This window comes from Chelon labrosus, assembly GCF_963514085.1.
Source record: "Chelon labrosus genome assembly, chromosome: 2".
Lineage (NCBI taxonomy): Eukaryota > Metazoa > Chordata > Actinopteri > Mugiliformes > Mugilidae > Chelon > Chelon labrosus.
The window spans coordinates 2427765-2440718 of record NC_140338.1 but is presented as its reverse complement, the minus strand read 5'-3'; the positions used below and the strand labels follow the sequence as shown (position 1 = coordinate 2440718).

Below are 12954 nucleotides of genomic sequence, written 5' to 3'. Positions count from 1 at the left end.
GTGCTTTGGGACGGGGGAAGGGCTCACGGCAGCAACCGCTGCTCGTTGAGGACTAACTCAAAACTGAAACCGATATGTGCTTTGACATCAGAGTCTCCGAGAACCAGAAAAGTCTCCAATAAAACCAGAAAAAGTCGCTAGATTTGTTGCTAGTCGCTTTTGACAAAAAAAGTCGCCAAGAAGATTTGAAAGTCGCTGGATTTAGAGAGAAAGTCGCCAAGTTGGTAACACTGGACAGCAGGCAGGCAGCTTCGTGTTGGCATGTAACGGTTTACTTTCCCGTGAAGGCCGGGACTAGTGGATTTGGTCAAATGGCTGTGATTGGCTGGACGGCTGTCAATCAATCTAACTTGACCAATGGGTTTTCATGTCTGGGGGACTGACGTGGGCTACATTTCAGTACGCTGGTACCATTGACTGTATAGGCTGGTACGCTGCCACTGCCAGGGCGGAAGAACGGTTTAATACCTCAGGAAAAAGTGAGGGGGATGAAATCACCGTGTTGAAAAAGTCCCACGGGTGTGTCGCCCATGTTAACACGTATTTAATGACTCAAATATCAACTGTGGAGCTTTCATGGGGACATCTTTGTTTCCTTTTTCAGTGCAGCAGCCAATAATCTACAAATACACAGCAGCTACTTTACTTCTGTCATGATAGGGTGACCAGATGTCCCGCTTTGTGCGGGACAGTCCCGCATTTTCATTACTTTTCACACGTCCCGCAAATTGAGACGTTGTCCCGCATTATTATTGACAGTCAGACTCCAGTTTTGAAATGCATGTTTTATAATCTGGCATTTATCCAATCGCTGTTTGGAGAAAGCAGTGAGGGCTGTCATCAGGGGTCGGGGCGGGCTGTTTGATCATGTCAATCAAAGTGGGACGCGGACGCAGGTTAAGGGCGCGGCCACCAACAACAAACAATGCAAATCAGATCAGAACGGCATGCAGCGCGAGACATGGAGGGAAGCACAATCCGTATGGCTAAGATGAGGAAATAAAGACTGGGAAACTATCTATCCCTGAATGAAACCAGTGCAAGGCGAGTCTGGTAAAGTTTGCTGTGAAGTTTGCTTGAGTCATTTTTCCGTTTCACACGGAGGTGAATACGACGTGAAACGACACAGACAATGCGAGACAAAACGTGTTGCTCACCTTGGGAACTTGGGAAAGTTGCATTTAAGCAAGTTTTTATATATATTTATATTATAAAATATATTTGTTAAGTTTTTATTTGCAGGCTGTTATGTGCTACTGAATCAATCAGATGGCAAAGCACAGTAATGTTATAAGCAAAGGGGCAGAATAGAAATGTTTATTTTTTCTCATAGTTCTTTTAGACTACCTTGATGCATTGGTACCTCACATTGTCCCACATTGTCCCACACAAACGTAGTCTTTGTCCCACGTCTGGCCGATTGGGATCTGGTCACCCTAGTCATGGATCCAAACAAATATGGACGGAGAAGCTCGTGGAAAGAACATAAATTGCTCTTATTATCCTGACATTTATTAACTAGTGCTGAACAAGCAAGATGTTCCACGTTAACGTTTAAAGGAGCGAATGTGAAAACTTTTGATTTGATCTGATTTCCTGATCTGAATGAATGACCTACCATCAGTCAGGTAAATAATCTACAGTGAATACAAACGGTTAGAGCCTACTTACTTGTTTGGAGCTGCACGGAGGAACTGCTTCACTTCACAACAGGAAAAGAGAAAATGTTTCAGAGGATGAAGTAGCTGCAGGTTTGAACTTGGTTCAACAATTGCATCATAAATCTAAACTGGTGACAAAGAAGGAGGGACTGTATAGTTAGAGACTATTAGAGTCGTGCGGGGAACGAGTGCCCCATCTAGTGGCCATTTACATACACTACCTTTCTGAAATCAGTTCATTTAAAATGTTTAAACCATTACAACAGATAAACATATATATTTACTCTACATGTCACTTTTATAATAAGTCATGAGGATGGTTCTAACACATAGAGTGTAATAATGATGAGTCAGGAAGTTTCATATCACTGGGTTTCCCCTCATGTCAGCGACAACAGCAGAACCTGTTCTTAAATCCAATCTCTACACTCCATCAAACCAGTATGAACAGATGAAATGTTCTACAGAATCCTGATTATTTATTATTTATTAATTACTTCAGGCTCGTTGATAGAAAATATCCTCTGCTCACGTACAGTCGCAAAGTGTTTTCAGTCATTTACAGCAGTTGTTGTTTTTGGTAAATGTCCTAACAATAGAAGACGTTTGATATGAATCAGGCCTGAGAACATATCGCTGACGTCAAGGTAACGTCACCATGAGATCATCTCTGCATGATCTCTGCAGCTCTTACTGTGTCCATCTATGTCCGGTAAATCTTTAAAAACTTGGTCAACTTCCTCAAAGACTAAACACCTTGCTGGATGTTCTTCACACGTCGTATTGAAATTATCGGTCAAAGGGAGTGTGTCTGAAGAGACAGGGATTAGAGTTTGAACTAACTCTGCTCATGACAATGAACAGACGGGATGCCAAAGGAACAGGTCTGGTCAGAATTAAAGTATTTTTAGAACATGAATCAAAACTGAACAGTAGAAGTACAACGATCAGCCACAACATTATGACCACTGACAGGTGAAGTGAATAACATTGACCATCTTGTGACAGTTCAGTATTCTGCTGGGAAACTTCTGGACCTGGCATTCATTGGTGTGGATGTTACTTAGACATGTAGCACCCACCTAGACCAGACCAGGCACCCCCACCCCATAGCAATGACACTCCTTGATGGCAGCAGCCATCCCCAGCAGGATGCAGCCTGACACAGACACACACACAAAAACACTTTAGGAACAACTAAAAAAAAAAACATGAAGAACAGCACAAGGTGTTGACCTGGCCTCCAAATTCACTAGATCCCAAACTGATCAAGTATCTGTGGGATGATCCACAGAGGCCCCTCGCCTCAAAGCTGCTGATAGACCCTGCCTCTCTCCCAGTGACAGCTGGGGTAGGCCCCAGCCCCCGCCCACGACCCTTCCCAGGACAAGGGTTACAGAAAATCAATGAATGAAAAAGGTCTGTTTCAGACTGACTAAACAAGTGTCTCTACAGTAGACTGTTCGAACCAACCTGCGGTATCAGTTTATTGCAGAGACACACATGATGACCTAAGTTAAAGGTTGGTATATGTGCAACCCGCAGCAAAGGTCGTGGAAGCTGAGCAGACAGGCTGTGTCAGAGTTTTGACTTCTTTTTGGCTAATGGGAGGACGTGAGGGAGCTTCAATCTACAGTCAGAGACGCAGCTTCTCAACAGGTAAGGCAGGTTACTGCTTGGGGCCCCAAGCCAGAAGGAGGCTCCCTGAGGCCTGATGAACCTTAATCTTCAGTCGTGACAATGTGCTAAGTTTCCAGCTGCAGCAGAGGACGTCCCTAAGGGGCTGAAACCTGACACAACTCAAACCTGTTTTATGTGAAGAAGTTCAGTCAGAAATCCCTTCAGACAAAAATGATCTGTATAGCAGTAATCTGAAATTTTTTTGACAGTCGTGTTTTATGAAATGTGTTTTGTGAAGCATCACCTTTTCTGAAATGGCTGCGTCATGTGAATGTTGTGTTTTCTAAAATCTTGTGTAGTCTAATGTTTTTTTAAGATGAAGGACTTCACCTTGACCCTCTACAAAAAAAACTATAAAAGTTAATGATATTATTATAAGTTCAGCAACTAGACCGAGCCCCATATCATTCTATTTCCTGCTCTTACCTATAAACATGTGTCCTAACCCCCCCCCCCCCCCCCCTCTGTTTGTCCCAGCTCTCAACCCCCACCCTCCCTATCCCTCTCTTTTTTTCCTTCCTCTTCCACCTTTCATTACAGGAACCAGGGGACTGAGATGTATTCCCTTCAACCCCTTTTCAAAAGGGTCGAGGGGACCCTTTTCACCCCATTACTTTGACCCCTTTCATCCCTTTTCTTCCCATCATCACGGCCCCTAAATCCCTGTTCATTCCATGCCCTCTTCCCGTTTCATCCCATTCCATTGACCCCTTCCATCCCTTTTCATCCCATCACCTTGTCTCCTTTTCATCCATCATCTCGACCCCTTGCATCCCCTTTCATCCCGTGCCCTCTACCGTTTTCATCCCATCTCCTTGACACCTTTCATCCCCTTCAATCCCATACCCTCTACCCTTTTCATCCCATCCCCTTGACACCTTTCATTCCATTTCATCCCATTCCCTCGACCCCTTTCAGCCCTTTTCATCCCATAACCTCAACCCCTTTTCATTCCATTCACCCCTTCCATCCTTTTTCACCTTGACTCCTTTTCATCTATCATCTTGACCACTTGCATCCCATTTCCTCCCATTCCCTCGACCCCTTTCATCCCTTTTTATCCCATGCCCTCTACCGTTTTCATCCCATCCCCTTGACACCTTTCATCCCCTTTAATCTCATACCCTCTACCCTTTTCATCCCATCCCCTTGACACCTTTCATTCCATTTCATCCCATTCCCTCGACCCCTTTCAGCCCTTTTCATCCCATAACCTCAACCCCTTTTCATTCCATCCACCCCTTCCGTCCCTTTTCACCTTGACTCCTTTTCATCTATCATCTCAATCACTTGCATCCCCTTTCATCCCATGCCCTTGACCCCTTTCATCCCATTTCATCCCATTCCCTCCACCCTTTTCATCCCTTTTTATCACATAGTTTTCGGCCCTTCTCATCCCTCCATCAATTTTTCTCACTTCCTTTCTACCAATAAACTTATTTGCATCAACTAAGGAGTTGCCTTTGTTACTGAAATGCTAAAGAAAAAGTCAAAGTCCTGCACTGAGACTTTTACTTATCATTCATTATGAAGTATTTTTCCATTGTTGTTGAACTTGTTAATGCAACTGAGTGTGAACATAATTCCTCAGATTCCTGACATGAACTCAGGCAAAAACTCAGCGTGAGTCCGCAGAAGCTTTTTTTCACAGCCTCTTTGTGTACGGTAGTACATGTGCTGAACTTCATGATAAAAACAGGTGAACAGCATGAGACTGCAGAATGTGACTGCTAACCAGTCTGACTGGCTGCCTGGTCAGAGGGAGGAGCAGAGATGGAGACGCACTGATTATTACTGCTGGGAAAATCCACTCATTGATTTCCTGGAAGCAATGCAGACAAAGTGAACAAGTTTGATTTTTATTGTTTGTTTTTGTGTGTGTATTTACTGTCAAGAACAAGCACACTGAAAGTACGTAGGATCGAATCTTTTCCACATCATTAGACATCTATAGTCTCTTGGTGCTGTCAGAGCAGAGTTGATAAGTAGGTAGTTGTAGATACATAACAGACCGGCATAACAGGGATCATTAAATTCTTATCTTTAATGTGCTGGTGGTGAAACAACCAAACACTCCTTGATCAGGCCAGCAGGCATCCATCATCCACCCACAGACAGCACCCAGCTGAACAAACATCCCTGAGGACAAAACCTTTAGGAGAGACAAGGACATGCTAGGTTTCTGTTATTTTTATTGTATAAATTATGTAATGTCATTGTGTTATAGAATCATCGTCCCACAAAATAATCCCACAGTTGAATCTCCACCTCTCCAAAGCAGTTCAATCAGGAGGAAATAGACAAGAAGGATTTACTGTAAACATAATTAAGAATGTAATTTAAGTATTACCCAGTATTTTATTCTGCATAGAATGTTTGTAAAAAGGATTCAAGGTTCACATAACTACCAAAGACTGAAATAAAGAGGAAGCAACGTTATAAGCATCAAATACGTACTGATGCATCAGAATATAAAAGTGATTTTCATGTAATCTAAGAAAAACAAGCCGCAGTATCTTCATATATTATAACTGGCATGATATACTTAGTAAAGGGTAGCCTGGGACATTTTGACGGAGTTAAACAAATCAGTTATACTAGTTAGTCAACTATTTGTCTATTAGCTGGGCAAACATTTCTTTTCATCCCTTTGTGACTGAAGGAAAACGTCAGAGTGGCCCTTCTGGAGACTGTCCCACGCTTTTCTTTACGTGGACCTTTAATTAATCTCAAGTGGTTCCTCTGAAACCTGAGAGCGTTTTATTGTGGCGCTGTGTGTGTCCAGTGTCAGCGCTTGGATTTAGATGGTGACACAGCAAAAGTTACCCTGAGAGACCGGTTACTGTCACCCCGTCTGTCATCAGACGCAGGGTTGGACAAATGTAGGAACTCTCTCATCTGGTCAGTTTCATTTAACATTATATATAATGTTGCTCCAAATAAACTATCTTCCATACCTTTTTTCTGAAAGGCTGTTTCAATGTTATGTGAAATCTTGTGTTTTCTACATTTCACTGTGTTTTATGTGTTTAGTTATTGTTTACAAAATGTGGTTGTGTTGTCTGAAATCTTGTGTTTCAATAAAAAAATTTTTTTAGTTTTCTGAAACAACCGTTGTGATTTACAAAATGGGAAACTCTGCAATGAGTTACTCCTAACAGACAACTTGACATAACCTTTGAGATAAACTTCTCAAGTTATCATGCAAAACATTTTGTCTGAAATGTTGTGTTTTGTAAAGGTTGTGTTTCAATAAATGCTGTGCTTTCACTAACAAAGACCACGCGTTAATTAATGCAAAGAAGTTTATCAGTCGACAAGATGTGAGGGAAATGGATAGAGGGATGACAAGAATCAAGGGAAGGGGTGAAAAAGGTTGAGTGGATGGGATGAACGGGGTTGAAGGAGGTGGATGGAAAGGGGGCGGAGGGGATAGGATGAAAAGGGTTGAGGGGATGGGATGAAAAAGTTTGAGGGGATGGGATGAAAAAGGTTGAGGGGATGAGGTGAAAATGGTCAGAGGGGATGTGATGAAAGGGGTCAGAAAGGATGGCATGAAAATGGTTGAGGGGATGGGATGAAAAGAGTTGAATAAAAAAACATAAAGGGGGAGGAAATGTGCAAAGACAGGAAACCCAACATACCCTTTGAGATAAACTTCCAAATGAGGAGTGTTTTGATATCAACCATGGATCGAAGGGTTCAGTGTGTTTCATACCATGGAGGGAAGACAAGATCTAAAAAATCTGTAGCATTTAAATTTGATTTAAATAATCCACATAAATGTTTCTAAAAAGCCTGTTTAATCAGCTTTTTATAGAACCAAATGCTGACCTCTGCTCCAGACAGAACGTTGGCTTTGTGTTGCTTTACTACTCTACTGTTAAATGTCATCGGATATGAAGGTGGACAAAAGCTGTAAATGTTCAGGTATCGGTTCTCTGATGTCACCGTGTGCTTCTGTTCTAACATAATTCGTGCATCAACAGTGGTCACAGTCATCATTGTGCATTGTTTCCTTGTCAATGTTAATGTTCCTTCAAGGAAAATATGCGCTGAGCTTTGGAAAGCGGTGAAACAGGTCGGTCCAGCACTCGGCGCCCTGGTATATAAACTGGATTCTTTAGTTGGCTGACACACAGGAGAGAAACATATCTCCCAACAGGTGACTCAATCTATCAGCTGAACAGACGTGGTAAGAAATGTCAGCTTTCTTATTTTTTATTTATTTAATATTTAGAACAAATTCTTGAGGAGAAAGCTATAAAACAGACACAATAAATAATACATTACAAACTGTGATGGTCATGTTAGATGCAATCCAAAGGCAGATGCTGTCTCCTGTTTAGAAGCAATAGACCTGAATTTCACTCCTGATGATGATGTCTTGCTAATGTAGTAAAACTGAATGAGATGTATAGAAATGAGCATCATTCATTAGGCACTAATGATTATATAAATATATAAATAAACTTTTATATCGCTCAGCTTTTACTTGAATCCGGTAAAATAATATCACACGCATGTTTAAAAATTAAGAAAAATGTCTTTTTAAAGCCATAATGTGTCTTGTTAAAATAAGATATTTTCAATATGCACCAGTTATTACGTGAATGAATAGCTGTGGTGCAGCCTTCTTCAAGGAACAAGGAAATAAAGCTTTCCAGACTTACCGATCTCTGCATATTTTTACCTCGTCACAAGATGACTCCAGTTACTGTAAATTGTGCAGAACACTGAGCTGTGCCGGGTGCATGCATCATTTTGATGCACAGAAACGTACACAGAGATATTTCAGTTTAAACCAGTATTTAAGTTCTTCATCAAAATTACTTTTAAAAAAAAAACTTGATTTGTTTTCCCAATCTGTCCCACAGAAGGCACAGACATGAAGCTGGGGTTGCTGGTGGCGTTGGCGGTGGCGGTTCTGGGGCCCAGCCTCTCTGAGAGCAAGATCGTGTCCAGATGTGAGCTGAAAGAGAAGCTCAACGCGGCGATCACTCTGCCCAAAGTGTACAATGCCTGGAAGAACAAGTTTTTGGCGAGAGGTGAGCTCAATAAGTTAAGGTTTGAGAAAACAGTGAAGCGCATCGACTCAAGCACAGACTGACTTGACTGCTGCTTTATGTAACCTTCAGAGGAAAATGTTGACTTTAGTTTGACGATTTAGGATCAAAATACAAAATATAATCAACAAATAAACTTTGTCAACAGCACGTTTAACGCATGAATCATTTTTTGATGAGCTAGACTGAAAGGAGTATCTCTGATTAAATATATTCTGATGTAATGACATGTGAACTTTTGCAGGAGTAAAATGTTTTTATGTGGTTTAGTGAAGACAGATAAGGACGAGGAACAGTTTGTTCCTGTAAACTGAAACTATACTTTCTGAACGACAGATTGCTCACTCATGAACAATATACAACACCATTTGTTTGCATAAAATACAAACAACTGGCCAATAAAGAAATTATTTCTGATCAGATTTGAAAAAAAACTAAAATATGTTTCACATTGACCCACTACAACAAAAACTATAAAAGTTAAAGATGTTATTATAAGTTCAGGAACTAGACTGATACATTTGTTTTGAGATGGTTTGTGGATATAATGTTTTCTGGAGACTTTTATACTGAATAATTCACAAATATCAGAAAGAGACATGGACACACAAGATCACCCGAGAGGTTCTTAATGACGCCCAAAGCCATAAATCATGAGCTAAAGAGGCATTAAGAAAACCATAACACCTCCTGGAAAGATGCACTAGTTTACACCAATGGAACAACAAGGAGACACAGAGCAGCTAAAAATAAAAGACACGCAGAATACTTAAACAAATCTTTCAGTCTGTGTTGTGCATTTGTGAAGGAGAGCATGTCCTGGAAGTAAAAAAAAAAAAAAAGAAAAAAAAAAACACAGCAAAATCTGGATGTTAAAGTAAAGCAATGTCAAAAAAAGACAATTAGGGGTTGCATGAGTTCCGATTTTTTGAAGTCAACTGTTATGTGATGAAAGTCAAGTGGACTAGTCTCTGATGACGTCACTAATAAAAACCCAGTAGAAAGTAATAAATCTATATTGTTGACCTGAATCCATCTGCTGAGAACAGACAGCTCATGTGCTACATACTGTGATCTGCAGATATGTATAGCCTGTATAAAAACAGGCAGTACCTCAAAACCATCAATAGCATTTAATAGTACTCCAAAGAGTGTTGTTAGATGGGATAGTGTAGCAGCTAAAGGTCTAATAACTTTATCCAATAGTTGATGTGCAGCCTCCTTCTCTCTGTTACCACAGGACGTTTGGTGAAGTTGTTAACTGACTGCTGTCCAGAAGATTTGGACCGTTCCTCTGCTAGCGTTAGCCTTAGCATGTCTTTTTTGGCAGTAGTACTTTAGTTGTATTTCAGGACTGACATGTCACGGTAGTATGGACTTCATCTTTAGTGAAGTATTTCCACACACTTTATGAACTGATGACCTACTGGGCTCCTCACCTGTCTTCTAGGAGGCGTCCATGTTGTTATTGTCATGTGATCAGAGACTAGTCACTGAACCGACTGGTTGACTAGTCTGTATAAACTCTAGTATTAAAGTTTCTGTCTTTCTACCCTTCTGTTTTCCGTCTTTGCTCTCTTCTGTGACTGGTTCGCTGCAGCTATCTGTGAGTTGCACCGGAGGTCCGGTCTGAACACTGAGCTGATTAGAGTGTTCGGCCATCGCATCCCAACAACGACCGCTGCACCTACAACCATGCCGGCTGCTTCCAACAGCACCATCACTGAAGGCATGCCTCCATCTGCAGCCCCTACCACCACCACCACCACCACCACTGCTTCTCCTACTACTACTACTACTACTACTACTACTACTACTACCACTGCTTCTGTGTCAATAATCGTGCAACCGGCGATCACTAACTCAACCCAGACAAACAGCACAGGCGGCGGCAGCAGGAGAAAGCGCTCGGCCCCAGAGTTCGACGAGAACATGGAGGCCATGCTGTACGATAAACAGGACGTGCTGGATGAGGAGGAGATGGAGGAAGACTACAACCACGTGCAAGATGGGGATGATGAAGAGGAAGAGGAGAGCACCGAGGGGATGGCCCGAGTGAAGAGAGACAGGGGCGGGAGGAGCAAGGAAGATTCATCCGAGGAGCGGAAGCCCAGGAGGAAGCCCAAGAAGCAGAAGCTCCCCTGGTCCATCGGCTACTACGGCCTCTTCCAGCTGTCTGACGGACACTTCTGCAACTCTGGTTATCGCTGGTCCAGAAATGTTTGCAACACCACCTGCACAGGTAAGCCCCCCACCCCCACAAAGCCACAAAGATTAGAATTAATACCTGAAACATGCAGCGTGTTTATGATGGTTTCTTTTTCTCCCTGAAGCCTTCGCTGATGACAACATAACTGATGACATTGAATGCTTTGTGTCTTCTGGATACTGGTGGTAAGTGTCTGAACTATAACATCTATTATCAACGTTATTTACTGTATGTGCACGTCCAGGAGAGGGCTGCGTCCCCGGTACTGCACATGCAGACTAGTCCAACATAGAGCGCCGTGACCCAAGATCTTACACCTCTGCAGTGAACTTGGAAGTGGTGCGTTTCTTACGAGACAAATGTTATACAAATGAACCTTGAAGCTGCTCAGACACACTGCATCTTACTTTGGGGGAGGGGTGTAATTTTTGATCAGGGATTCAGAGACTAGGGGCGTGGAAAACCTTTCTCTTTATGAGGAACGAACAGTTGCTTCATCAGTGCGGTTATAGAGCTCAGCATAAAAGAAAAGGTCATGCAGCTGAATCAATAACTCCCTTTGTAATCTGCGAGACAAAGAGTTGCTTCCTTTCTGAACACGGCGGAATCACTCCGACGACTCAAGGTTCAAGGTTGTGTGGTGGTTAGCACTGATGCCTCACAGCCACCAGAAGGTTCTGGGTTCCAATCCATGGGCCGACTGGTTCCTTTCTGTGTGGAGTTTGCATGTTCTCCCTGTGTCTGCGTGGGTTCTCTCCAGGTTCTCCAGCTTCCTCCCACCATCCAAAGATATGCTGGTTTGGTTCATCAGTGATTCTAAATTGGCCGTAGGTGTGAGTGTCTCTCTGTGTTAGCCCTGTGATAGACTGGAGACCTGTCCAGGGTGGACCCCACCTCTAGACCAATGACAGCTGGGATAGGCTCCATCCCCCCCGCGACCAGACATTAAACACAAACTATTCAGTATTCAGTATTCTTGCCAACTAATCAGTGACAGTGCATACTCAAATACCACTTGTCCTCTGGAGGGCTGCAGCCTATCACCAATCAACCTAACCAGCATGTCTTTGGACGGTGGGAGGAAGCTGGAGAACCTGGAGAGAACCCACGCAGACACAGGGAGAACATGCAAACTCCACACAGAGAGGCCCCATTCAGCCCATGGATTAGAACCCAGAACCTTCTGGTTGCTGTGAGGCATCAGTGCTAACCACCACACCACTGTGCAGCCCACTGATGGGTTCCTGTAAGATATTATTAAATGATTAATACTACTGTAGCTGCTCTTTATCCCTGGAAGACCAAATATATCATATGTGCAACATGAGTTTCTGAGAGCTCAGCTTGACAATCAACATCTTAAACACCTGTTGTACACACTTGTCTTCTGCCTCCTGGTGGATTTATCCATCCTCTGCAGTCAATACCAAACTTTTAGCAGCCTGCAGCAGCTCCTCACCCTCAAACTCTGGAAACCACTGCTCTAATCTTTGATTTGTGGTCAAATCATTTGAACATTTACCAAAATTAAAACGTGAGTTTAGAAAAAAAAAATGAATATTTGTTGGAGCTTTTAACACCTGATCTGTCATGATCCGTCTCCTCCTGAACAGAAAAAGCCTTTAAAGGAGGAAATAAACGTAGGAGAGCAAAATGAACTTAAATACACTACTGATCCTGTCTTCTTTCATCACGCAGGTATATCTTGAGGAAGGTCTCTCGTAAATGTTACCGCGCCACAAACTTCCTAGACGAATGCTGAGCAGCTGAGAGAGAGGACCTTTGACCTCCACGATCTCTCCTGAGTGTTACGCAATACTGATGTTTAACTTGAATTAATCAATCATTCTTTACTGAAATTGTTTTTATTTAGCCTGAACTGGCCCCTAAATTACGCTTGAAGCTTGAAGATAAAGTTAAATCTGATGACTCTGATGGTGATCTGTCTTCAGTCAGTTCAACTATACTGATCAGAAATGATTCACGTCTGTGATTGTTCAATAAACGCTTTCTCTACAGTGAGTTTTTAATCGTTTTTATCTGAGACAATAAGAATCATCAAGACAAGTTTAAGAGACAGGACAGGACAGGACAGGTCAAGACAAGACAAGACAAGACAAGACATGACGCGACACGACGCGACACGATAGGACAGGACAGGACAGGGCAGCAAAAGACAAGACAAGACAAGATATAATAAGATAGAATAAGACAAGACAAAGTAAGATAAGACAAGTTAAAGAGACAAGTTAAAGAGACAAGAAAGAAAAAGATAAGATAAGATAAGATAAGATAAGATAAGATAAGACAGGTCAGGACAGGACAGGACAAGATAGAA

At 42.3% G+C, this 12954-nt stretch overlaps 1 protein-coding gene across 1 annotated transcript; it reads left to right on the top strand.

Annotated features, from left to right (window-relative positions):
* Positions 1-7489: 7489 nt before the first annotated feature.
* LOC311497887 (uncharacterized protein) lies at positions 7490-12638 on the top strand. Its single transcript, XM_084558254.1, has 5 exons — positions 7490-7536; positions 8219-8389; positions 10008-10649; positions 10741-10801; positions 12315-12638. Exons 2-5 carry the CDS (start codon positions 8230-8232, stop codon positions 12376-12378), a joined length of 927 nt encoding a protein of 308 aa, XP_084414380.1. The 5' UTR covers positions 7490-7536; positions 8219-8229; the 3' UTR covers positions 12379-12638.
* The last annotated feature ends 316 nt before the right edge of the window (positions 12639-12954 follow it).